Source organism: Syngnathus floridae, chromosome 2, assembly GCF_059516105.1.
Source record: "Syngnathus floridae isolate MCC-2025c chromosome 2, RoL_Sflo_1.0, whole genome shotgun sequence".
In the NCBI taxonomy this organism is placed as follows: domain Eukaryota; kingdom Metazoa; phylum Chordata; class Actinopteri; order Syngnathiformes; family Syngnathidae; genus Syngnathus; species Syngnathus floridae.
The window spans coordinates 17,251,881-17,279,029 of record NC_142414.1 but is presented as its reverse complement, the minus strand read 5'-3'; the positions used below and the strand labels follow the sequence as shown (position 1 = coordinate 17,279,029).

General features: G+C 39.6%; 4 protein-coding genes across 12 annotated transcripts in view; all 4 read right to left on the bottom strand.

Annotated features, from left to right (window-relative positions):
* Positions 1-8,548, bottom strand: part of magi3a (membrane associated guanylate kinase, WW and PDZ domain containing 3a) — a 56,140-nt gene extending 47,592 nt beyond the window's left edge. The window contains exons 1-2 of one of the 2 annotated variants that reach the window (XM_088369634.1): positions 7,892-8,545; positions 7,442-7,805 (exon numbers count right to left, since the gene is read on the bottom strand). In XM_088369634.1, the coding sequence (XP_088225760.1) occupies positions 7,442-7,748 (307 nt within the window). In that variant the 5' untranslated portion in view covers positions 7,749-7,805; positions 7,892-8,545. Of the gene's footprint in view, positions 1-7,441 lie in introns of both variants that reach the window. The other variant, XM_088369636.1, reaches the window with a different exon arrangement.
* A 1,158-nt stretch (positions 8,549-9,706) lies between these two features.
* On the bottom strand, positions 9,707-18,820 carry tmem269 (transmembrane protein 269). 7 transcript variants are annotated; one of them, XM_088368971.1, is made up of 9 exons: positions 18,586-18,796; positions 17,364-17,446; positions 17,143-17,189; positions 16,576-16,625; positions 14,256-14,403; positions 14,060-14,157; positions 12,460-12,603; positions 11,932-12,135; positions 9,707-11,655 (listed from the first exon to the last, which is right to left on the bottom strand). In XM_088368971.1, exons 5-9 carry the CDS (start codon positions 14,294-14,296, stop codon positions 11,546-11,548), a joined length of 597 nt encoding a protein of 198 aa, XP_088225097.1. In that variant the 5' UTR covers positions 14,297-14,403; positions 16,576-16,625; positions 17,143-17,189; positions 17,364-17,446; positions 18,586-18,796; the 3' UTR covers positions 9,707-11,545. The 7 variants fall into 7 exon arrangements, with proteins under 7 accessions (XP_088225097.1, XP_088225094.1, XP_088225096.1 ...); XM_088368968.1 differs by lacking the exon at positions 16,576-16,625 and having other exon boundaries at positions 18,586-18,798; XM_088368970.1 differs by lacking the exon at positions 17,364-17,446.
* Positions 18,821-19,271: 451 nt separating this feature from the next.
* LOC148402260 (mucin-5AC-like) lies at positions 19,272-22,413 on the bottom strand. Its single transcript, XM_088368965.1, has 12 exons — positions 22,332-22,413; positions 22,231-22,258; positions 22,107-22,134; positions 21,997-22,029; positions 21,762-21,933; positions 21,474-21,577; positions 21,221-21,392; positions 21,037-21,140; positions 20,642-20,825; positions 20,451-20,557; positions 20,163-20,337; positions 19,272-19,979 (listed from the first exon to the last, which is right to left on the bottom strand). Exons 2-12 carry the CDS (start codon positions 22,243-22,245, stop codon positions 19,871-19,873), a joined length of 1,203 nt encoding a protein of 400 aa, XP_088225091.1. The 5' UTR covers positions 22,246-22,258; positions 22,332-22,413; the 3' UTR covers positions 19,272-19,870.
* A 1,620-nt stretch (positions 22,414-24,033) lies between these two features.
* The window catches only part of hspg2 (heparan sulfate proteoglycan 2), a 63,702-nt gene continuing 60,586 nt past the window's right edge, over positions 24,034-27,149 (bottom strand). For both annotated transcript variants that reach the window (XM_088362571.1, XM_088362562.1), the window contains 4 exons: positions 27,049-27,119; positions 26,885-26,968; positions 26,632-26,735; positions 24,034-26,115 (listed from right to left, as the gene is read on the bottom strand). In XM_088362571.1, coding sequence (XP_088218697.1) covers positions 25,943-26,115; positions 26,632-26,735; positions 26,885-26,968; positions 27,049-27,119 — 432 coding nt within the window. In that variant the 3' untranslated portion in view covers positions 24,034-25,942. The remainder of the gene's footprint in view (positions 26,116-26,631; positions 26,736-26,884; positions 26,969-27,048; positions 27,120-27,149) is intronic.

Below are 27,149 nucleotides of genomic sequence, written 5' to 3'. Positions count from 1 at the left end.
GAACGTACCATTCGATTATCAAAACTTTTGGTGCCTTGTACTCAGGTCATAATTACCTTTGTCATGCTTCTGCTAATTTGATAGAGGAATCTCTGAATGTACAGAATTTTTTTTTAATGCCATAGTGTTATGAGCAAAATATGTAATGCTGCAATCCAAGAAATTTTATAGCATTCATGAGGCCTATGGTCTCCTTTATAATGTCCTCCCTTTGGGGGATAAAAAAAAAAAATTAAAACCTTCAGGGATCGAACTTAAGTGATTTTACTTGAGACAAACCCTTGGGCAACACTACATCAATAACAGTATCCAATATATTTACAAGGTCTGACTCACACCCAGATAAACAAAACAACATAGTCATTTAAAAAGTTGTTTTTGTCATATATATTGCATCATAATTACAGATCAATACGGCACAGACTAGCTTGTGTAAGAAAGGGTTGAAAATAACCAGTGATTGATTTTTGTGTTGGAGTGTTTCTGGTTTCAGTGACAAGACGAAAGAACATTGCAAGTTGCAAACTGGAAGTGCCACAAAGGCAGAATGCCAGCAAGTCACTACAAAGGACAAACATTCATTCGTATGTGACTCAGAGCCGAAGTTAATAAGTCAGCGAATGCATCACTCGAAAGTCGTAGTTTTTAAGTGGCAATAGTGTTGGTGTGCATGTGCGGTGACTATACCCAGTTGGTTTCATTCCTTATCTTGTTTTGACAAGAATTCAGGAGGCAGGGACACTTAATGATTGGCAGGTCTCCTTTCCATTATCGCAGTTGCGAGAAGAAAATCCCCCGCAAAATATCTGACTGAAGCTAGCATATAAAACGGCCAATACTAATATATTAAAAATAGACAATCAGAAGTGTCCATGTTAAGACTGTTGCCAGTTTGAACACATTATTGAAGTTAAGCAATTTGCTTAGCCTCGAGTGGGCATTTTAGCCAGCCATGTCAAACGATGTCAAAGACAGCCAATCACGAGCCAGCTCTCAGTAAACCTCGGTGACTCCCTAACTCATTAGTCACATCCATCTCAACTGGTTCCCAGTTTTTCATTTTACTTCATCACATTACATTTGGAAAGGCTAACATTATGCTTTGCGCTTAAGAATTAAGCATCATAAATTGCGAAATGCAGACGCTAAATTGAAACCGGTTGTTGAAACCAGATAAAAGCATAGACTGGAAAACTTTTTACGACCTCAACTGCGAATCAAGCAGCAACTGGGAGAGATTATTTACTGCAGCAAAACAATCCCAGCGTGTCGTCATAATCGTGACAGCAACACACACACACACAAAAGACAAACGTGTGTGAGATAATAGCAGCTGAGGGACTGACGACATAGCAGTTCCCAAGCTTCACAGCATGCGGATCTTTTAATTCTGGCTCTTATACGGTCTGCCTTGTGCTTGACAGCTGTGAGAGGTCATGGAGGTCAACAAAACGTGTGTGTTGGTCACTTTGGTGCTTGTAAACAGATGAACCCGTTCCAGTCCAGCTCTGCTAAGGCAGTAAAGAGGAAGTCAGATACCATGAAACCCACAAGAGCTGTTTCTAAACCAGACCATGTTGTGGGAACTTTTAGATTCTGTTATGACAAAGCACTAAAAGCAACGAATTCGATTTTTTTTTTTTAGGACTCTTGCTTCACGTGGGTATAATGTAGTGATGATTAGGTATTGATCTCGAGGAATATTTTTTGATCATGTGGGATGATTAATGTTATGTTTTTCAGTCACTGGCCTTTGAAGCAATGGAGTTCAATACTTTTAACATCCCTGAATGGGATACAGAATAAAATCAATAGGGACTGTAATGGTAGAGCTTCTATTTAGCTGTAAATTGCAGTTACATATCAGATATTGGAAAGCAAGAAAATAATGAAGCTGGTATGTATATCCGTTGACAGCAAGATTTTCTCACCTGGACTAAAAATTATTAGAAGCAATGATCTACATTTACAATTCATATATATTGTCCATGACAATGAATTAATGTATTACAATAGTCTATTCTCTTCCATTTTTTTTCCACATTTATCTGCTATGTGTATGTTGGATTATTTACTAATCTATTTTTATTTTTTAGGTCCAATCAGATTTCAGCCTTAATTTGTTGGCATGTCAATCTACTCTGCCCGTCACCATCAAAAAGCAATTTAAGCACATACTGTATTAGCAATGATCTTCAATCAATCTAGTTTGAAATTGATCCCAAATGAAGAACTAGGTGCACCACAGCCTTTGCGTTTTTCCCCCCATTCATGGATTAAAAATGTTTAGCCAGCAAATCACATCTGTAGGGATCTGCATATATCAATAAATTTAATAATCAACATCTCTCTCATGATGTATTTTTGAATTTTTATCTTGTTATTAATGATTAGTCACTATTGATTTTAAACTGTATGTGGAACATTTGTATGCTGTTATATTGCATTTTCATTTCGATGTGTTCTATAATCGGGACATAATAGTGGTGGCATTAAGAGATAGATTAAGTCGGATAAATCGAAAGACCTATGGACTAAACGCATAGACGCCCCTGAAATGCACATAGCAAATAGTGTAAGATGTAAAGATACTTTCAATTCCAAAATGCCTTTTTTTCTTTTCAGTTTCCTTCAGCAAAAATTCAAAACAGCCAACAGGCTGTGCCTCTTTGCCACCTGTTCAACCAGATTCCTCTAAAGTTGCTTCCTTTTACAACCACATTAAAATTATTTTTCCCACCGTATTCATCATGTTAAATAGCAATTTAAAGTATGTGCTCGTTTAGAATTAAAATTGTACCATTTTGAATAACATATTTTTATATATATTTTTATATATATATTTTTTTAATTGACTGTTTACTCCCTTAAGCTAAAGAAAACAACTTTGTTCAAAATAAGCCAAGATTTTGTAAATAGTAAATCATTTCAATTGTTGGCTCGGAACTTAATGACAATAAGTTGTTGGTAACAATACACTGTTGGCATTGTGTAAACCAGTCTCACAATTCAAAATAACTGCATTCCACACATAACTCTCAATCTCAGATGAATGCTCAATCAGCCACGCAGCAAGCACACTGCAACAGTTGAGTCATTTGTAAAAGCCCCGCAACTTAACGCAAGCAATATTTTCAACTAAGTCAACAAGAACAGTACAAGGATCCTCCACTGGTTGTAACACGGTGACATCACCAGTAGCACGTCCTTCCGCATTCTTTAACCGTGACTAATAAACATGTGACCTCCTGTGTCAATTTACTCAAAGTTCTCTGGAGCTAGCCGGAGGGCAGCTTAGCTGGCGCCAAAACCTGTGGACAATGACACTATGTGTGTATCTACTTTGAAAATAAATTACGCACAAGCCTCACACTCACTAAAGAGCAGCAATAACCAATGGAGGGCAGGAAGCTTCTCAAATTGGTTGATTAACACCAAATGACACAAAGCGCTCAAGAGCTGAATGACAATTTAGTTGCCGACCCCGACGAGCTCATTTTCACTCTTCCCGAATGAGACATATAAATCACGTGCGAGTCAAATACACAAGTTACATGAAAAGGATCAGACGCTATGGCGGATAGGGACGAGATTGGTTCTGATGATCAATCACCTTCGAGTAAGACTTGGAAGCAAAACAAACCAAATTGGCCATACGTTCATGAATTCTAATGAGGCCACTCAGGAACCTCATTTCCAACAAGCATGAGTATACACTTTGCATTCATAATTATGCGGCGCTGTTTTTGTAGCTTGGATTGGCTGAGTGATCAAAAATGTTTGTTGCAATCTTTATATTCTTTCAACAAATTATCATAACATGAATGATTTTTTTTTTTTTTTTACAGTATTTGTCATATTGCAAACATGGCCTTTTCCCCAAGGCAATATGTTATTATTGTGGAGTCACTGAACCAAAATTTAGTTGACTCTGATCATAGCACCAGTGAAATGACAGCCAAGCATATTGTGGGCAGGTGTGTTTACACCAGAAAGCTTTTGTTTTCACTTTGAGATTTAGCAAGAAGCAGCAGCTGGGCTACATCACCACATGGCAGCTAAGCAAAGCATCACAGGGAGGTTTTTACAGCTCAGGAATGTGCTACCAATAGATATCAGAGCTGCTACTTCAGTAGTATATTCAAGACGTAAGCTCTCGGCTTTAGTTAAACCTTGCTGTTTCCATCAACACAATGCCTATACAATTAATATTACCAACTCATTGAGTTGGGTTTATAATGAATAGACAGAGTTCCGTCACGCCTACTTTACAGGGCGATTGATGAGGCGCAGACTGAAATGCTGAAAATTACTGTACAGCAATTAGGTATGACATGCAATTAATTGAAATTTCGTCGTTTTATCTTCTATCCATCTTAAAAATGTTCCCACAAGGGCCGGAGTTAGGTGGTGGCCACTTATTGAGCCCCATGTCTAAAAGTGGGTGAGAGGCACACCTCCATGCAGCACTTCTTTACAAAAATTAAAATACATCAAATAATGTAGCTAATCCATTAATGTGGCGCAAGCAGCAGACTCATCTCAAAACACAAACATCTTTCTGTCCCTATGTGTGACGCTTTTAAAAAGAAAATCACGGAAACACTCCAGATTTATTTTTATCTTTAACTTAAAGAGGCTTTCAGGGACAATTGGATTGAGACGAGTGAATGCTCTAACAAGAAATGTTGATTGATGATTAATGGCAGCATAATCGCACCCCAGTTCTGAGATTAATAATGATCTCCGTTATCTCGTACGTAACTCTGCAATCCTCGGTGTGCATCACTTCCCTCAATATAGGAATATCTTACACGGGAATCCGACAGCAGCAGCAATACCGTTTTGCTTATTGTCTCTGCTGGTGACGGCCAGAAAACCAAGACACCAGATGGGCCCAACTCGACGTGCCGTGACTGCGCATTGGGAAGAATCTCACTTCAATCAGCTGTCAAGATTACCTGCTCGCCGCAAGGCTCTGTCCACATCTGCACCCGTCTATTGAATCATAGATCTTCATTTCCGTGACTTCTCTAGTCTGCCAATCTATGTTGCACAAAAAGGAGCAAGCTCTTACTCTGCCACTAGCTTCCACTCATTATGGGATGACAAGAAGACTAGGGGGAGAAAAAAAAATCTATTTTATGCCCACCTTGTTCCGTTATTCCCTCACAACCGTCACAGCTTCATTTGATCAATCCGTTACCTCAATTATCTTGGCTGGATATCATTTCAAAACATTTGCACAACAGCGACAATGACATGAATCATTTAAATGTGTTTTTTTTTTCCTGATTTGGGCTCAAATGATGGCACAAAAACACATTGTAAGAACTTGAATTTGAATCAAAATCAAATCTACTAACTTGAACAATCTTTGAACCTACGTTGGAACTTTTGGAGTAGCTAGCAAGTTCTCTCGCACATGCTTCTTAGGTTAGTTCTAGTCTTTAAATTGCTCGATGTGTAATGTGAGAACTGTTGGTAAATCCGCACACTAAATTGATAGCTTGCTCGACAGCAGCAACTTCAACAAGTCTAAACCGGAACAAATTATGTCCATCTTTAAAGTAGTCGCATCCAAAAAAGTGTGGAGGAAAAAAAAATAAATAAATCAAAAAAAGTTCTGGTTGCCATATTACAATAATAAAGCAATCCTCAGATTAATGGTATTGAGAGACTCATGTTAAACTGCAATAATGACAGTTGAGAAGAGAACAAAATGTCTAAAATTCACAGAAAATTGTAAAATTAGGTCGGCCCAACTCACTGACAGCTACAGACACGTTTGAAATAAACAATAAAAAAAAATTGCAACTACGACAACTCAAAGATTTACAGAAAGCAGGATGAACACAACACGCTTTTTTGTCAGATTCTCATTTTCCTGTACATGAGCAAAACATGCTGCGTAATTTATCCTCTCTCCCAACTTTAAAACATTTCTTTCTCCACCAGGGTGCTATCATTTTGAGCCACCTCATCTCAGCATCAGGCAGCCATAAATGAAAGATGAGGCTTGAATTAATCATGAGAAAAGAGACTGAGATATAAACACACAGTGGGGACCCACAGGGGGAACAGAGAAGCCCATATGAACTTGTCAAACTGGAGTTATATTGCTGATTAACCATCCCCTATGAACACGTTGTAAGAATACAAAATGACTTAAGTGTTCTCCCTTACTGCATCATCTATGGATGTGTATTTACTGTAAGCCACTTAACGCAAGATGCTTCTGACTGCGCAACGTTTGAGTGCTTTAAGTGTCAACTCCGCCCAGATGAAGTCAAGCCACAATTCTAAAACTCCTTTCCAACAATCAAAAAGCCTGGAGTATATAGTCAGACTCCAAAACAATGCATTCAAAGCAGGTTGTGTTGAACAGCCTCTGATGTCAGTCCTAAATATTCTGAGACAACTTGTGGCAGGATTTGTAACATTACACCCAAAAAAAAATAACAGTTGCATTGCGATGAAATCTTGCCATCTTCCCCAGATGAGACTTTAAAGAACCACTATCAACAGGTACGCGTGGATGTAAACACGGCAAAGCATGTGACCGTGGTTACGCCCTGAGGCACAAAGGAATGTCGGCCCAACGGGTTGGTTTGGATTTAGATTTGCCATGGTGCTACAACTTGCTTGCACAACACCGAGCAGACAAATCAGCCATTTACACATTCCTGTAGCGTGTCACAAGAGGCAGCTATGGCCACATTGTGAAATTGTGGCCGCAAAACAGCTTGCTACTTTTTCCAGACAGTGTTGATAAAAGCTTATCAAAATATCTTTCTGTATCAATACAACAGCCCCATGATTTACGCGTGGGGTAATTTCATCAGTTTGACAGATCTCCTTGTCTTTTCTCCGCCGTGTGGAGACAAAGTTGCCAAAGCAACACCACTGACAAGACACATGTACGTCAACATACAACGCTCAGTCTGTTTCCATAAAAATTGAAATGCTGTATAAAGATCACTCTTATTTTGGGTTTATATTTTTGTATCCGCCTCTACAGTAGAACATGCCTGAAAATCACTGCACGTCACTGAAGATAACGGAATGAGACTCATCTTGTATTTTGAGGGATTAATGTCCTTTCAATTCATTTCAATAGGGAACCGAGTGTGGCATGGAATGAAATCAAACTCATACGTCAAGATATAAACAGTGCCGCGTGAGTGTCTCTCCACACAGCACGGAATCATCTCAATAGCAATGTCCGTGCATGGATGCAAAGAAGATTACAAAATGAGTTCAGACAAAGGTCGGCGAGCTGATGTGGCAGTGCTGCCAGATGTAGCCTCGCTCTCTCACATGCACGCGCGTGTTCGGGAGCGTACTGCAGCAAAAACAGATGCTGAAAACATGGAAGTGACCTTTAGCTTCCGAACTCTCTCACACACACACAAACACACACATCAAAAGGCGCACTCACCTGGTTTGACTGTCTTCAGGCGGATGGGCTCTCGGAAGTGGCGGATGACAGCCAACGTGTCCCGGTGAGTGAGTCCGCTCACCGGCGTGCCGTTGACCTCCAGGAGCACGTCCCCGCTGCAAGGGAGTCTTCCGGCGTGACACACCATTGCCTCGGCTGCAATGTGGCCGAGATAGGGGAACTCCCCCTGCTCGGCGCCGCCACGCACCTCCACCACCGTGACCAGGTCGCCGGATCCCCCCCACGATACAGCGCATTCCTGGACTTTCGCCGACCAATGCTTCTTCTTTTTGAGCGTCTTGGACATTGTTGGATGCTCTTTTTGCAGTCCGAACACGATCGTCCTTGAAGGCGGCTGGTGGTGCTAAGACGCAGTGACGCACCGGGGAATCATTGCAGATTGTACAAGTCAAATGTCATATTCCACTTCGATGATAAGTGGTCTCTTACACATCGAAGGTGGTCGGTCGCTCCACTGGATCACTTGCGCATCACTTCTTTGCATGCGAGGCCAACCGGCTGCGTCAGTGTCGCATAGAGACGGAAAGTGTCGTTTCGGGTACTGGGGTGTCTCAACCCCACACCCCCTCCTTGTGCACACACGAAACACAACTGGGCCTTCGCTTTTTTTTTTTTCCCTCGGTTGAACTCCAATATAACCGTGCAAAGCGGACTTGGCGAGTGCCCGGTAGTTTTCCTCGTTTCAAACGCGATCCCCCCAAAAATCAGGAATTCGTCGGCCAAGTTGATGAAATTGCAGTCAAAACACGGATCACCGTATCAGCTGTTTGTTTCCCAGCTCGATCCAAACAGACTGGATATGCAACTTTACGCTGCGCACCTGTCCTTGTCTGGTGCCCTCCTCCTCCGCGGTGACATCAGCAACGCAGTCCTTGGAAACGGAAAAACATACCTGTCCCTCCTCTCAGACAAGGGAGAATTGCGCTCTTTTCTTTCCCAGGCGTTCGTCCATGTGTTCAACGCTAGGCGACTGCACGACTCCTCAACATGCACTGAACATTTTGTACGAAACAAAACATTCATGGGAACACGCACGGGCCATGATCCGATTATACTTCATAACTTTTTTTCCCCCCACCAGGCTTGTTCCGTGTAGCATCGTGATTAGAGGCTCTTCTGTCCAATCAGTAGTCAGGGGTGGGAGTCGAAGGCAAATGGTTCAACCAATGACGAAGAGGAGAAGGCGGGACTTTTGTGACTGACATTTTTTGACGTTTCGTTACTCTGTGAGAAACGAGGCTAAGTTGCCGCGGGGAAATGTGTATTTGAGTAAGGACAGATAAAGTTTACACATAATCGCTGAGGAATTGGCAAAGTGACCAACAGAGTCTTGCATGACGTGTTGCAATTTTATGCCATCGGTATAGCTTAGAGTTTATGAGCGTTCTTTTTCTATGAAAGCCTGCCCTCTAGTGGTTACAAGTGGATATTACAATCACCGGACTTCATTGATACATAATCAATGATAGGAAGTACTGAAATATAAATACATACGTGACTACTGATTGTGACCAATTAACCCGCCGTTTTTAAAAAAAACATATCTATGTTTTTTGTTTTATTGGTCTCAAATCCTGGGTATTTTATCTATTTACATGTATTGTTCATTGCTCTGCTTTAATATTTTTTTACTGTACAGTACTTGAAACATAAAAAAAATATTTCAAAATTCATTCTTTGCTTATACTTTCTACTGTTTGCTTTGTCAAAACAGGCTTGTTTTATTGTTTTTGGTAGGGTTTCAAATTAGGGTTAGAGTTTCAAAGATGGGTTCAAAACTAGGGTGAGATTTTTAGAGTACGCTTTAGGATGGTTACTTAGAGTTTCAACGTAGGTTTAGTGTTCAAATTAGGGTTTATGTTGGTTAGTCTAACCCTGTCTAATAATCCTCGTGGTTTTGTTTGCATGAGTTCATGCTATTTTAGCTAATCTTTGTCCACTATGTGAGGCAGCAAGTTTGCCCAGTGATAACTTATGACAAACGAGTGACATTATCTGCTCAGGGTCACACAGGAGCTGAACTTATCCCACTGCCAATATTAATAACAAAATCTTCTGTTTGCTGAGCTGCCATTCTTAATACCTACTTATTGGGTGCTCATTTCCTCTTCAAGTCAACCCCATTCCATCTCTGTTACTATTTTTGCATTGTGACTGATGGCAGATCCCTGTGACCTTTAACAGATCAGTATAGAAAATGGATGTACAGATATTGCCTGAGTGCATTTGGTTACAGTTCACACATTACAAAGTCAAAGTCAGCTTTATTGTCAATTTCTCCACATGCCAAAGACACACAAAGAAACCCCGCTATCCCACGGTGACAAGACACGGCTCACAATAGATAATCAATACACACATTCCCATTACGTGAATTTGCTGGTACAGTGGTGCACTTTTCTGGCATTCAAATCAACTACTAGATTCTACAAGATTCTGCAGATTAATAACAATAGTATTAATAATATACAAACCTATTGTATTTGGGTACTTTCTTTTTAATTATGTTTTGCAGTATCAGCCACTTCTGCAGATGGATTAAACATGAGTTTGCAACAGTGTATACAACAAAAGCTTTATCAATTAATAATCAGCTAAATCCAATATGGTTCAGTCATTTAAAAGTTCTTGCTGATTTAACTCCAAAACCTCCATGAATAAATGTGGTTATACTTGTATTTATAATCTGTACTAAATGCAATTTATCTTGTTTACAAGTATGTCTACATTTTAAATAATGTATTGACCAACAGCAAACAATGTTGCATGGCAAAGTGCCATATGGATATTTTACTTTTCAAATATTGTCAGACAACATCCACATAAATCTGAATAATAAATATATCTATGGAAATTCTATTGTTAACTCGGTAGATTTTTGCCTTTTGTTTTGTTTTTTTATCTATAAAGCCATCAACAAGACAGAACAGTGTGAGTAACCCAAGTCACAACCTTATGAGTGAATATTTTTTTGTGTTTCAAAAGTTTCAAGAGAAAATTGAACACTAATGAAGTTGACTGAAGCCTTCCACAAAGCAATGTGAAGGATAAACTTTTAAACTTTGTGCATGAATAGTGTAGCGGAATGAAGTCAGGTAGCCTGTTGCTGTTTTTTTTTTTTTTTTTTTTGCATCAAGTTTCTGATCAGTTCACTCTCTCTTCAAATGTCACTCATGATAAAACCAAACACTGAATACTGTCCAGTTGAAGTCAGAGAGTGCGACATTCGAACAATCCAATGTATTTACAGTTCAGAATCCTCCTAAAACAGAGACTACAAGAAATCTAAATTTTGCATGTCCCTAAATCACTGATGGCAGGGGAGAAAGCAGTTCACTTCCAGTAAGACAAGAAAAAAAAACTAATGTGAGAATGTTGACATCCGACGTTTCAATTTTGAAAAAAACTAAACACATTGTCATATTAGTTAAAACTGCCATGACTTGAACGTTGAAAAATAAAACTCCAAATAAAAACATTTACTTTATGCGTTACCTGCGTAGGCTGGGCCCGTTATGAGTGTGCAACAAATGCTCAAGTCACGCCTTCGTTCTCTAATTGGTTGTTTTACCTCGGGTGTGGTGGTTTATTACTAGTCGCAACAGAGACACCTGACTTAGATGCTACATTTTTTCAGATTTTTTTTTGATTTAATTTTTAGATTTTTTGCCGTTTACTTCTGTAATAAAGATAGCTTTGACGAATGGGATTTTTCTACTTTAAGTGAACCATCTTGATGTGAATACTGTACACATAAATCAATAGAAGTGTACCTATGATGAAAATGACAGGCATCTCTGATCTTGTAAGTGGGAGAACTTGCACAATTGGTAGCTGACTAAATACTTTTTTGCCCCACTGTACATCTAAAATTTCAAAACTTTTCTTATTCACCTTGAGTGAAAAGCACAAGTTACTCCCATCAGTACACAGTTCTCGTATGGATTCTCTCCCTACGAGGCATTACATCCAACAATTAAAGGTAAGTAGTAGTGCTAAATACTGCAGTGTTTGTGGGAAATGAGCTTCTTGGATCCTCCAGAGCAGCTAGCAGCAGTCTGGAAGTGGCCAACATTCTCGCTTTTACACTTTACTGCTCCAAAGGGATGTTGGGAACAAAATATAGGAGATACACCACAGTAGGTAGTACACACAAGGGAGGAGGAAGAACGAGCAGAACAACATGACCACTCCTAAATCGAGAAATGAAAGGCGGGAGGTGGGGGGGAGAGAGATACAGATTTGAGTTAAGACAGGATAGTTAAGATCATACTCAAGAAAGGTATCAAGTGAATATCAAAGCGACGGAGCACAGATTGATTCAACACATTCCCCATATGTTAAATCAGATTTTTATATTTTAAACAGAGCAGTAATTCATTTGCAAAACTGTGTGTAAAAACTCCCTCCTTATTCTTATTGCACTATTTTAGGAGTTCGAAAGGCCTTAGCAATGAGACAAACCTTACCTCCAGCATAGACAACTTTCTTCCAGGCTTGAGACTCCAACACTTGGTCGTGAGGGTAGAAGGTGTGACTACTAATCATGAAGGGGATCATGGCCACAGCAGTGACTCGCAGCATGTTCGTGTTGTTGCCCGACAGCAGTGAGACGCTAGCTAGGACGCCCGAGGAGTAGATGCAGGGCAGTCCGCGATACATGAATGGGATCCCTGCAGACCAAGAAGAGCAAGACTCAAGCTTAGGGATTCGCAAACGTGGGAGAACCTCAGCATCTTCATCTCTGCCAATGCAGACTGTTAAGATCTAGCATTTAAAGTATTCCACCCTTTCTATTGCTTCTCCCAGTTGCCTTCCTCCTTCACCCGTCTTATTCATGCGCATATATTCTGTGCAGCTTATCTTCTCTGATCTCATTTCCACCTGCTCCACAATGCCATGTGCATTCTAGTCTAATCTCATCTGTCAGTCTATCCATAACAGCCTCAAAAAAGAAGAGGCACACATTTGCCCTTCAGATATCACATATGACTCACCACTGGAGAAGAAACAGAGGCGAATAAAAACCGAGAGGACGTAACACATGCACAGGATGTTATCCAACAGGGCAGGTGTCCTCAGGAGCAGGGATGTGGCAATCCCAAATGTTGTGAAATCTGCAAAATCATCCAGTTTTGCACCTTGAGAGTAACAACAGAGGGACAAAAGTGAACTGAATGAAACAATTGCTGCTATTTCTTGAACAAAATGTTCTGCACGGTCATCCGCAATGTGGGAATTTCAGAGTCAGCGGCCATTCAGCAAACAACATTAACCCGCGGGCTTGTCCCTTTTATCTCTCAGGAGAAGCGAGTATGCATTTGAGCAGACGAGGAAGAGGTGAGTCGGGGACGCAGCTGGAATGAATGAGGTGGCATTCCGAAAGCCCAGGGTCAACCATTTTAGCAATTTCAAATATGCGCGGAAAACAAAGCGATGGGATAAGATGAACAATTGAGAGGCGATGCAGTGGAATTAGTCGACCTAATCACAAAATTCATTTAACAAAATACGTGACGGGCAAAACAACATTCACCTGCAAAGTCATGCAGAAAAACACGGCAGACAAAAATGTCCCTGACCTGCGCAGCCGACAACGGATGATGCACCTCGGAGCTATTATGGGCTTTTGGTTATTGTGACTCGTGAGAGGTTGACTGAAGTGCTGAGCTTTTAAAATGAGAAAATTCAAAGCTTGTCCCATGTGAGGGGAAAGGTATGAAGATGCATGTTTTTTGTGGCTGCCTAGGTAAGATAGTTTCCCCGCCGGGTACACATTTACGAGGTTGAGCAACCAAAAGTTTCCAAATCTATATCGTATCTTTAACATTACGTGCTTCGGCGTGTTTCTTTCTCAACAGGTGCAGGCTTGTGTGTTCAACCAGAATTTCCCGAGAAGTCGAACGGAAAAGTAAGGAATGGCCAAAGATATCGCTTTTTTTTTTTTTTTTTAACAAACCCCCAAATTCTTCTGAAAATGTTGATTAATATGGAAAATATTTCCTGGAAAAATCACATAACACCCAAAATTCAAAAGTCAATTATTCAACCTGGCACCTGGGGGGGGGGGGAAACATATTTCAGGGGAGGCCAATGCCCCAGTGGCCCCTCTTCTAGCTTCGCCACTGCTCTTCCACAAAAATGAACTGTCATTCAAAAACCGTTCACATGCCAGAATGAGCACGTTCACAAAAATGCTCATAAATACACTACATTAATCTCACATTTGTCCAAGGCATGGACAAAGTGATGAACTTTCTTTCATTGAACTTGTAAAACAGCACTCACATAACCAGATACGTTATATATTTTACCTTTAACCTCAATGATTCCACCTTATAAAGAACCTTCTGTTTAAACCTGGACTTGAATGTGCATCGCATTATTCAAAAGCAATAGGCATTCTTTCTCATTGCTCCTTCTGCATTAATGACTTGGCAAAACAATCCAAATGATTCATCAGCTTAGTCTCCATTAGCAGGGAACTTTGTGTTTTGCCAAACTGAAAAGTCCAACAAAGCGCTGAGCAAAGAGCCTGGCCAATGCTCCATTTGAAGTTGATCTTTGGCAATCTATCGACGTCAACACTCCACATACCCAGGGCGGAACAGGCGCCAAGTCGCCTGGCAACAGCTCCATCTGCCAAATCCAGCAGGTACCCGATCAGAATCAGCCAACATGCTGCATGATGCTGCCTGAACAAAAGAGGGAGCAACATGCAAGAGGATATATAAATGTTCCAAGGAGTCCAGCAATTCATTGGATTATTATTATTGCAGATGTGCCGACTCACCCATTAAGACTGCTGAGGATGGAGGCCATGCCCATGAGCATGTTGGCAACGGAGAGGGCGTTAGCAGCATTTCTACGAGCAAACTCCTTGATCTGTAGTCCCAGGGCTTGATCACTGACAAACAACTTATTGGTGCACTGGAAGAGACCTGCCAGCATTTTACAGCAGCAGTTAGAAGCCATCTTGGTGAACGTTGAAGACTAAAGTTAAAACCGACTATGCCGGCTGACCTTAGTGTGTTTAAACCATTTCGCCCAGGCCGAGCCGAAGCTCAGCAGTGGAAAGTAAGAATTTTGTTTTTTCTACTAGAAAATAAATGTCACGCTGTATAAAACCGAGCATCACTTAAGATGTGTGTTTATTGGATGGACACTGACCATACAGTGGATACTAAAACGTATTCTTTTTTACAAATGTGCAGTCAAACATGATCAAGTGGCTCGCCCAAAAATATATCATGCACACGCCACTGAAAAAAAAAGTTGTTTGATTTTACACCAAACATGTAGGTTGCACATGATTAACACATTTTTTCTAATACTGTTTTGAAATGGGGAAAATTATGTTAACTTAGCTCATTTTAATCATGTGCAACTGTAGCATGATCAAATCCATTCCAAACTTATCCTCACAAGGGTTGCAGGTGTGTTAAAGCAGTGTTTCCCAACCTTTTTTCAATCACGGCACACCTTTTCGTTGGAAAAAATCTCGTGGCACACCGCCAACAAAAGTCTGTTAAGCTCCTATATTAAAATCAGTTATATTACAACGAAACACGTACAGTCCTAATCCTATATATGTATGGAGAGTCGAATAATTTAATAGAAATAAATACTAAGTATTCTTTAAATTGTATTCCTTTTTTTAAATAAAAGTGACAGTTTTTTAAAAAGGTTTTAGACGGTGTAAGAAATAAACTATTTAAAGTGATTGTGATTGTGCCGATGCAATACAATCAGATCGACACAATATGAAATATCAAGATTCTCCGATTCTCCACACATGCACGATGAGCAAGTGGTTGACCAGGCCTTGCGCGAACTGACCAGTGGTTTGGCGATCCTGTTTACAATGCGCTCCGTAATTAATATTGGACAATCCCACGGCACAGCTGAACGTCTCTCACGGCACACCAGTGTGCCGCGGCACAGTGGTTGGGAAACACTGTGTTAAAGCCTAAACCACCTGTTTTTGGCGGGGTACACCTTGAACTGGTCACCGGCCAATTGCAGGGCACAAACAGACAAACAACCATTCACACCTACGGACAATTTAGAGTCTTCAATCTAGATAAAAAGTGTAAGTCCCAATGATCGTCACACACACATCTATGTGTGGTGGAATTTGTCCTCTGCATTTAACCCATCCCCCTGTGATTTTGATCCATCCCCTGGGGGAGAGGGGAGCAGTGAGCAGCAGCGGTGCCGCGCTCGGGAATCATTTGGTGATCTAACACCCCAATTCCAACCCTTAATGCTGAGTGCCAAACAGGGAGGCAAGGGGTCCCATTTTTATAGTCTTTGGTACGACCCGACCGGGGTTTGAACCCACAACCTTCCAGTCTCAGGGTGGAGACTACCACTAGGCCACTGAGCATTGGGACAAAACCCAAACAGGCAGGGGGGGGAACATGCAAACTTCACACAGGAAAGCCAGAGACCAGATTTGAACCCACGACCTGTGCAATGTGAGGTGAATGTGCTAATTGGTTGTCCACCGTGCTGACATTTAAACAAATTCAGTATTTATTTTTTTCAGCACACACACACACGCATGCACATGCGCACACACACACAAACATTGAGGTAACTACATTTAGGTAGCTACAGTGACAGTGTAAATTGCAACAACTGTATTGACACATACCAGACGTGAGATCAATTTGTCTGCTCGTGCCAATCAAAAGTGGTGACCTCAGACAATGTGGCAGCAGCTAATGGATCCAGTCTATTGACAAATGCCTGTGAAGCATCGATTTTAAAGTAGAAAAAGCTTTCCTGCGTCGGTTCAGTGTCTAATATGTCTGCTTTTTAACTTAATTTTGAAGTCGTGTTACAATGACACAAAAGTTGGTATTACTGGTTATAATAACAGCTCATCAACATTAAGTCAGCCAGATGGAACAAAAGCTGACACCAGTTTACACTGGCCGAAAAAACTGTCTTTGCCCCATAAATAAATGTTCTCAATCGATTTTTTTTTTAAACCGCTTTCTCTCATGTCATAGTACCATCCAAGACAGTGTGCTCAGATCATGACTTCAAAAGTTACAATATAGATTTAAATGTTGCATTATAGCAACCCGTATATCAAGTTTCACCCTGAATTTCGCGTGATTCCAAAGGCGGGGCAGTTCAAGAGACTCTTCATCTGAAAGAAAACAGTGAATGAGACAAAAGCACACAGCCAAAAAATACTTTTTAACTCACAGCATGCTTTTAACTTTACTGAATTGAATTTGGGGATAAAAATGTCACAGTTTGAATTACATTCAAAATAAATTTGGGCACAGACTCCAAACAGATTCAGCCAATTTTGTCTCTACATCTGAATTGCTGCGTCATGAGTGCAAATAGTCCCATGTTGCATAACCCTACAACGTTACCTTGTAACACTTTAAAAAAAAAAGGGGGGGGGGGTGCAAAAAAAACAACAGGAATAATAATAATAATTTAAAAAACGGAAACCATTACATAAAATTTACTGCAGCTAATACAACGGCAACACGCAAATGCAAGGCTATACAATTCACGGATTACATCACAAATACATGCAGATTTACTAACTCCCATCCAATTTTATTCAGTTCAACCAAAACAAATCCCCAGATTGGATAGACGAGAGCACGCTAATCGAGATTAGATTTATGAATAATCACTGGACCTACCGGAGGATGATGTCAACAGGAGCATGACTTTCCCCGAATCACAGCAGCTGGAAGACAATGTGACAAATAATAATAATAATAATAATACTAATACTACTACTACTAATAATAATAATAATAACTAGAAAATGCAATTTCTGGAGAAATTGCGTGTGAAGGCGAAGACTTTGAATCACTTGTTGGGGAATGATGCCGAATGATGTTGAAATGAGTTGAATTACCTGAGAAATGTAGAAAACAGCGGTGAAAAATGGAATTTTGGAGAATTTGGTGGAATTTTGGAGGATTTGGTTGAATTTAAAATCTGAAAATGTGGAATTTTTGATAAGTGGGAAGTTGTGGAATAGGTAGGCAAAAGATGAACAGTTGAAAGTTGGAATGGGTAGAATCGGTTGAAAATGTAGAAATTAGAGTAGAAAAACGAAATTTTGAAAAATTTGGTTGAATTTCAAATTTAGAATTTTTGGTAAATGGGAGGTTGTGGAATAGGTAGGATAAGATGAACAGTTGAAAGTTGGAATGAGTTGAATCGTTTGAAAAATGTAGAAATTAGAGTAGAAAAACAAAATTTTGGAGAATTTGGTTGAATTTCAAATTTGAAATTTTGGAATTTTTGGTAGGTGAGAAGTTGTGGAATAGGCAGGCAAAAGATGAACAGTTGAAAATTGGAATGGGTTGAATCGGTTGAAAAATAGAGGTGAAAAACGAAATTTCGTGAAATTTTGTAGAAAATTTTAACGTGAAAACGTGTAATTGTTGAATTTGGCAATTTTGGAAATGTCGAGAATCATTCCGAATGTGGCTTGAATGTGCTGAATCAGGTGAATTTAAAAGTGGAATGACGTAAATGTGAAATATCGAATCTGCCATTAAGAATGAATGGGGAAAAATTTGTCGTAAATTCGCGAATTTTGCGAAATCGGAAAATTTTCGGAACGAGAAAAATGGAAGCGCTCATCTCGTGAATATTTGGAATACGTCAAAAGTGGAACGGAGTGAATCGGATGAATTATGTGGAAGAAGAATATAATAATAATAATAATAATAATAGAGAATGGTGTAGAATAACATATGTGTGAAGGCCATCGCCTTCACACAATAATAATAATAATAGAGAATGGTGTAGAATAACATATGTGTGAAGGCCATCGCCTTCACACAATAATAATTATAATAATAATAAGATGGCACCAAGTATTCGACTTTTTTCCTGGACCCAAACTGTTAAATAATTCCCATCTGGCTGAACACCCACTGCGTCATTTCTACCCTTCTCCAAATATTTGCCACTCGCTGCATTAGCGCCAACCGTTTTACAATTGCAGACGTGTGCAAATACAAATCATCTAAGGGGCGCGATTGCGTCACAAACAATAAAATTCCTTTTCACTTTAAAAATGACATTTTGCCTTAATGTGAGATTATCATTTTATAGCACTTTACCTGGAATGGATGCCACGGAGTAGAGAAAGTAGCCACACAAATTAAGGAACTGCGCGTTCTTTCTATAGGTTTACCGTCAGCTTACTATTTTTTCTTCTTAGGTTGTAACTTTTTATTCTGTCAGCGGCATCAGTAGCACGTTTACCTGTCAACGTTGCAGAAGCGTCACCTACGCAGCCTTTTAAAGACCAATGCGCAAAAAGCTGGAATATTCCACCGGAAGTGACGCGTTCGGGGCTTCTACTCGTTTCCATCCTCGGATGTTCAGCGCTCGCGGACAGAGCGTGCAAGAATGTGTGTGGAGGAGGACAAGTGCATAACGGAATGTCACAGGTTTTAAAAGAAGAAGAAATACTGCGGTGGCTTCTAAAATAATTCACATGCAGGATTATATCAGGTTATATTGAATAGATTTTTGTCTCATGCCTCTGCTCAGCTCATTTCTCCCTATATTTAAAAAAAGCACACAAGTAGTAATTGTTACCATGGCAGCTATAGTAGGAAGTGACGGACGTCTGTTTTTCAAAAAGCAAATTATAAAGCGCGTACAATAGAGTAAAAGAATTGTGTTTTTCACTTAATCAATCAACCAGAAGATCTGTTTATGAAATTTGTGCAGCAAATACATCGCCAAATTGAAATACTGCCCACGTTCACGGGAATAAAGACGTAAAGTCAACTTTCTTTCAAATGGCACAATGTGCTTTTATGTTTGCTGTGAATTATCAATATTTTAATAAACACTTGATCCATTGACATTTGCGCATCCATGCAGACGTGACATGGGATTTCATTTTTTTGCCACAATAACGATAAGACATAACACAAAATGCTCATTTGTGGCCATGAAATTTATACAATATGTGCACAAAATACTAATTTGTGGGAAATATTCTTTCTTGCAGTATACATAGTGTCATGACAACGCAATATTAATAATGTCCACTAGATGTCGCTAGATAGCCACACGCAGACGCAATACAGCTCGTCATAAGAACAATGTTTGATTAAATAGTTGTACTAGATTTAATTAATACCGAATAAAAAAACATTCTCTCATTCCAAGTGTAAGACCTTTTCAAATTGAAAGTGTGCTTTAGCTTTTTCATAGATTCCAGAGTTCCAGACAGCCCCCATTCTCAGTGAATCACATCAATTCGCTAACACTGCCTTGCATTGCGGACACATTCAATATTATTGTTTGTACTAGTGACACAATATAAAGAATCCCAAAACAATAATTAGTGAGAGCTGATGATGTCCTTATAAATACAAGACTGCTCATTCAGGCGCAGAAATCTGGTGGGCAGGTGAATCTGACCTTATAGTCTTCACATTGTTTCTCACCAGGCTGATCATCATTTACACATGCAAAGCCTTGAGTAGCATCATACCTGTAAAAAATAAAAAATGAAAAAATTGTAGACAAGCAAGAACAAGTTCGGCTGGAAATTGCACTCGTACTCATTTGACTTTTCACCTCAGCTATATTAGATTCTTGCACATCTCTTAAAGTCATAAATTTACTTCAGGTAGTATAAACATGAGTTTTTGTCATTGTTGTTTGGTCTGCTCACATTTGAAATACATCACCAGTCTTGTGTGCTGGGATGCCAGATACTGTCATCGCCTCCACTGCTACAGGTTGAGCGCAGATGACTCCAGCAGTGTTTAGCCTCTGCACCTTGACGAGAGTCTCGTAATCACCCCCATTGGTGGGATTATCAAGGTCGAACCAATCGGTTCTGCAAACTGTCAGTAAAAAAATATATATATACATAAAAAGTATTATTTCTGTTTTATATTTGAATCTTGGGTTATAAAAACAAACAACAAAATAGATACAACAGCATAAAAGAACTTACTCCGACAAAAATCTGAGGGACATGTCAGCAATACTTCATAATCCTCACATTGTTTACTACTCTTCTGATTCTCATTGATGCAGGCAAAGCCAAAAGTAACATCATAGCTAGAATTGGGGGGGAAACAAACATGAGTCAAACTGAGCACTACGTTATTTGTTTATATGTTTAAATTCTAATAAAGGACTCACGAGAGAAATATGTCCCCAGTGTGTTTAGAAGGCAAGCCGCTTTTTGTCCTGGCCTCTATTTGGATTGGATTTTTGCAGACCTGACCGGGGTAAGTCTTCATCAGTTGATACAAGGACTCCACATCGCCCACGTCTGATTGGTCATCGTCGCTACTGAGCCATCGTGTACGGCACTCCTGTGACGCTGAGACATGAATCGATAGTGAGCATGAAGCTCATGAGTAGAACATGAAATTCAAGCCACGTTGCTACCATAACAAACTTCTATTATTAATTCCTAACTTCATCAAAGTATTACAAATTGTCAAAAAAATAATTTTTTGCTGATATTTTGATGTGACTTAATTTGAGGAATGTGATCTTCATTTTTTGTGTGCAGAAGAAGCATGACCTACCTTGACAGAATTCTTTGGGACATGTAAATCTGACCTTGTAGTCTTCACAGCTCTTGTCAACCTGATCTGCATTCAAACAAGCGAATCCATACATGGCGTCTAGGCTGTAAATAAAAAAAGATGGCGTGAAGCAAGGAATGTGCCTCTGACATCCTTACGCTGCATCCTCTGACAATTATCTCACTTTAAAAATGTCTCTGGTGGACTGGAGGCAGAGTCTGTGGAAACGGTTTGGGCTTGAATGGCTATTGGCTGGGGGCAGATCTCTCCGGGAAACTTGCGGAGGAGGTCACTTAGGAGCTCAAAATCTCCATGCCCTTCGGGGTCGTCCAGGTCAAACCACTTTGTCTGGCACTCTGTGGGAATTAGAACCACAAAAACCCATCAAATTGAAGAATTACTTGTAATTTACTTAGTTTATTTTCTTCTTTACAAACCTGAACAGAACTCTCCGGAACAGGTGAACTTGACCTTATAATCTTCACATGGACCCCATGATTGCTCACTGTTGAGGCACAAAAGGCCCTCGGCTGCATTGTGGCTACAAACAACATAATCAAATCAGAGAGTAAGTGCAGTGTTATTTTATTTTATTTCATTTTATTTTATTTTATTTTATTCTAATGAGTGTAATTTGGGAGTTTAGAACCGCACTGCATCAGTAACTTGATCATTTTGAGTTTAATGTGGCCAATTCCCAAAAGGAAATATAAAAATGGTCATACGTGTGGAAGATGTTCCTTATGTGGTCAGACTTTATCCCAGAAACCGTCTGAGCCTCCATGTCTACTGGATCCGAGCAGATCCTGAGTCCATGTTTCCTTTTCAAATCAGCCAAGAGCTCTGAGTCACCTTCTCTTGAAACATCTCCATTGTCAAACCAGGTGGTCTGACACGCTGGGGGAAACAAACCACTTAGTATTGTTTGACTTAAACTCACAATATAAACACAGTACTTACTTTCAAGTGCATGAATGGCAGACAAGTGCAGGTCTGGAGGGCGAGAAGAGTCGTACATGAATTCAAATTTATTGTATACATCAACTTTAGATAATCTTTCATTTTGTTACCTGAGAGAAAGAAACAAATTGCAATATTCTGAAAAAAAACCAACATTAAACATTACATTAATGTTAAAAGTGAATAGAATCAATATAAGGAAGGGGATGGTTAAAAAAAATGAAATCAAGTTACCTGAAAGAAAATCATGACTGTGTGCTCGCTGGATTTTAGGAGGGAAAGAATATTAAATTGTGAATAATTTGACATGAAATAAAGAAAAATGTTTTACTTACATGCTTCAGCTGCCAATGAGGGACTGGATGTAACGTTCATGATTGCGTCCTCTAGATTCCTAATCTGACCAATGGATTTACTCCTGTGGGATTATGTGGAGGGTGGGTGGTGTTTTTTTTTTTTTTTTTCTCTCTCTGTACTTGCCACAAAGGTTGACTCCCACTTCAGGAATAAAAACAACACTCACACCACTGTTGTTGGTGGGCTTGTCTTACTTTCTGTCATTCTAAGCCTCTCATATAGGTGATTGGCCTTAAGTGGATATAAGAGGGAAATGAACGAATGAATGAATTTTTCGAATGAAATCTTAAATGTTCAAATTCACGCAACTTAATATTTCATCATTTTTGTTCTATTTTTCTATTGTTTGAGATTAAACAGTTCTACGAATGAAAACCTGAGAATTCGAATATATTAAGAACTTTTTGGACCGAAGAAACCAGTAGTGACAGCTACTCCAGGCACTGGCAGGCCTAGAGGGGGGCCGTGAGGGCATTTCCACCCCTCCTCTGAAATATCCTTGGACCTCCCCCGGGTTTTCCAAAATTCGGTCAACTTTGGAATTTACATGACATGCTATTTCCAGTGCGGAAACAAGATCTTACTTGGAGAACTTAATGGGGTAACAATTGAGGCACGTATATATATGCCACATTTAAAAATGGATGTAAAATGAGTCGGATAAGCCCTGACAGCCAAATGTGCCACAACGCAGCCTCAGGGAGGGATGCGATCTAAAGAAATACAACACCTTATCTCAACATAACAGGGACTAATGGCTGAAGTGTGGTTGACCTTCAAGCAGGGAATGTCTTAATTTCCTATTGCTTTAGGATTATAATTGATCACAATATATCAGGTCACAAAGGCTTGAGGCACCGCCCAGTATTCAGGTGTGCCAAAGAATGGTCTGGATATAATATGAACACGGTTGTGCTGCCTTAGTAGAGTTCTGTAAATTCTTTGTTGTGGAATGTAGTAAAAACAACTTTCACAACACCTAAAATTTCATCACAGTTTGTTGCCTTGAAATCTCGAGTTCATCCAACTTTTTTTCTTGGAACATTATGGAAAGAACATTTGGCCAGGCTCGATGCAGGCTACTGTACCATCATCATGCCGTACCATAAAAAGCCAGAATCATCCTCAATCAGCACAAGAGCATTTCGAAGGATAGTCGGCAAGATTGTCATACGTGTGAGATGTTATCTTGGCTTAGAAAACAAAACCCCTCAAAAGCTTTGTCTCTCTTATTGCCACATGGTAACGATTTGTTGCCATGGATTTTGGTCCCTGTAATTCTCTTATGTAAGTGTTTCTTGATCATGATATTGTTATTTAAAATCTTTTCTCTTTCATCGTAAATTGAGTTGTTATTCTTAATTGTTACGTATCATGTTGCACTATAAGCAGCAAGCAGTCTGGCTTCCTTATTTGAAAGGTGATCCTACGGTTGTTCGATGTTTGTCACTATTAACAATGCAAGACAATGACATGTGTAAAGAGTGAACTGAATTGGGTGTAACCTGCAATCTAACCCTGAATCACATTTCCTAATATGCTTGGGGATAATATTTCCACTGCCCCAGTATCACTGGCACTTGACCTACATCATGTGGGAGCAAATATGGGGTGTCGACAGAATCCAATCAAGGAAAAATACTGTAGCACCGTCCGAGTGACAAAATAAAGCCAATGATATTAGAAATAGCACATGAATTTTGTTTTTATTTAAGAAACAAAAAGGGTAGGGGCATACCACTTCAATACTGGGTCATTAGGTGTACTGCCTGTAAAATTTTATCAATTGAGCCAAGACATAAAATGTAAATAAAAAAATAAAAAAATTAAACCTTCAAGACTACAAGTGCACCTTTCATAATGAGAGCAATCCAATGACGGGCTCAAAAACTAAACACATCTGGCTTGACAACGTTTTCATTTAGCAACAGTGTTCATATGAAAATCCAGTTTCAGAACTTAGCTTTAAAGCATCCTAAACTGGACCACAGCCTGGACTCCATCCCCATATCACATATTCACATTCAAAAAAGACATGGTGTCACTTTGTTGCAAATTTAAACCAAAGTGTAGCCTGATGTTAAAAAAAGAACTTTTCTGAGAGGAAATTGGGAAACCTTGAAGGAGCGATACGAGCAAAATGTGATAACCAGAGGAAGAAAAAAAAAACTGTGCTCTAAAATTGCAGCGGTAAAGGAGGCAAAGAGTAAATATAAATGAAGCAATGCTGCATGTTAGCATTGCTTCATTTATATTTATTCTTGTTCTCAGATAAACAATTTAAGCAAAAAAAAAGAAAGAAAGAAAATTGTGCTGTGTTTATGAGGACCACAGCAACCCTAAAGAATTGGCTGACATTTGGTACTGAAGGGTCCGCCCAAAAAAAAAATCACACATTTTACCCAAGCATCACGAAAACAAACATTTCAAGGCACCGCTGGGCTAACGAGCACTTCCTGTTGAGCTACCCGAGTGACTTTCAAAACTACATAAAAAATATGAAACTCCATTTTTGAGATCTACTCAATCAAGGCTGTGGTGCAAACACATCCAATAATTTTGCTGGGAAATCAAAGAGCACGCACTTGAGTAAATACAATCTAAGCCATTGTTGTTATTCTGAACAAAAAATATGTATGTCCATCCAAATTAGTCAATCCAGATTGCCTGGTTTGTTGCAAAAAGGCAAATTGTGATGAAATGAACTGTGAAAAGGCACATGCAGCAGACTTCAGCTATCTTGTGTCAGGTTACTTTATTTTACTTGATGGTAGCTATCACCAAATATTGTTGAATTTAAAAAAAATCTGAATTTGATTAACCTTTGAAAAAAAATAATAAATGTAACCACATGACTATTGCATCCACTGTATCCTAGCGTCCGGCATTATTTAGCACCAAGTCTTCTTTTTTGTGGAAAAAAAAAGAACTAAAACAGACACCGAAACCACAAATGCTCCAAAGGTAATGGAAAAACGTGATCATTTTTTGTTGTTGTTGTCAATGACCTGAGTTGTGTACTTAAACTGCATGCGGCTGTGTGCTCCGAGCGTGTGCCCCCGTCCCCATAGCAAAACAAACGCACTCACGCCAAACACAAATGACAAAAGAAAGTCTTCGACATCATCAAGTCATAGTAGTATATTGGTGAAAACCTCTGGATAAGCGGTGTTAGACGCCAGAACAACTTCTAGGAAGTGCAGTTACGGTTAGTTTGCAAGTCCCCCCCCCTCCCCACAATTATAATATATATTCATATGCATATAAATAAAAATTCAGTGCTGTAAAAACCTCTTCAATTCCATAGGATCTGATTTCTCATGGCTAAAACTACTGCTCAAATTATGTAAACTGCATTTTTCCAAAATTAAAAAAAAAAACTGAGGAAGAGGTTGTTAATGTTTTTTTCTGATTTGTTTTGGTTTCCACAACAAGATCTTGTCCTAACATCTGATTTTTTGGTAGCAGCTAAGCACCAAGTTTGTGGAAGTGTGTCAGTCTCTTTGTACGAGTGCGTAAATAAAAATCACTCTACAGTCTGTGTACTGTATGTCAGTATTTGGGAGTTTGTCTTTGTGGTGTGTGCGGTCTATGACGTGCACGGCCGCACGTTGACACTGTGAGCTGCGTGGGTTTGCAGGTCGATGGTCCGGGCCTGCTCATCTTCTGGCCGGCCGTTTATCAGGGACAGGTTCCTCACGCACCCGGTCATTCCAGAGGAAAACTTCCCTGCTGTCATGGCTGCCATGTTTGGAGCTCCGCCTGTCACACAGACAATATAGAGCCTTGAATGTCTGCTTTGAACCAATGGGTATGTGAAACATCACTTATAGGAATTACGGTAAACTCTTGTGCAATTTATTTATTTATTGTGGGGATTTTGTTGTTTATTTAAGGATGTAATAACACTTTCGGCCACTTGGTGGTGGCACAGAATTGTGCTTTGAAAGAAGCTAAACAAGAAAGTGTCAGCCTTATTTTTTACTGAAAAGATTAGAAGATAGGCCCACTTACTGCGGAAGTCAAAGGGGTAGCCATTTTACGTTGACATTGCTACTGATGAACTTTGATTATTTATTTGCTGAAAACACTGTTTTTCTATATGAAGTGTATTCGATTGTGTTTGTACTCTTTTAAAGTGTATTTAAAAAAATAAGTGCCATGGATGCTATAGTAACACAGAGAGTATTTAAATCTATATCTATTCAATATTGTGGATTTTACTTATTGTGGTGGTGTGGTCTAGAACAAGCTCATTATGAAGGTCTATCCACTCACCAAGGTAAAGAGGTCCTTTTGTATTGACCATGATGCTTTTTCCCTTTGACTGTCCATGGAGCGCAGCGTCTCCATCAATTTGGATGTAACCATCTTTTCCCGCCCTGCAATGGAAGGGAAACCAACATAACTTGTATCGTCCCCTTCTCACAGACTTGATTTGTTTGTAGTTCCATTTTTTATTTAGATTTATATACATTTTGCTCAGCGTTAGTTTGTTGTACATACTGATACCAAAAGAAATGGAATGTACCTGACTGCTTTGACTTTGTGCCATTCCCCGTTATTGATGGACTGCCGTGACATGATCTCTGCTTCTCCACTGCCCAACTGGTAACTGGAGATAAATAAAACATCTTTTAGACTTCAAGTCACAGCAACAGAATGAAGTATATTTACAGAGCGGCAAGGCCGAACCTGAAAATAAGGTGTCCGTTGCGAATCCCAAGAGTGATAAAGTCCTTGCCTCTGCCGTGTTCCCCATGTTCCTGCAGGTCAAATTGTTTAGTGTTTTAAGA

Coding starts and splice junctions, on each gene's coding strand:
- tmem269 (XM_088368966.1), bottom strand. CDS start 14,437: ATGGCTTCTAACTGCTGCTGTAAAATGCTGGCAGGTCTCTTCCAGTGC. Junction 14,158..14,255: donor ATCCTCAGCAGTCTTAATGG/GTGAGTCGGCAC, acceptor TCTTTTGTTCAG/GCAGCATCATGCAGCATGTT. Junction 12,136..12,459: donor CCTCTGTTTCTTCTCCAGTG/GTGAGTCATATG, acceptor CTTGGTCTGCAG/GGATCCCATTCATGTATCGC.
- LOC148402260 (XM_088368965.1), bottom strand. Junction 22,030..22,106: donor AATTTGTTTCTTTCTCTCAG/GTAACAAAATGA, acceptor CTCGCCCTCCAG/ACCTGCACTTGTCTGCCATT. Junction 21,393..21,473: donor TTCCGGAGAGTTCTGTTCAG/GTTTGTAAAGAA, acceptor TAATTCCCACAG/AGTGCCAGACAAAGTGGTTT.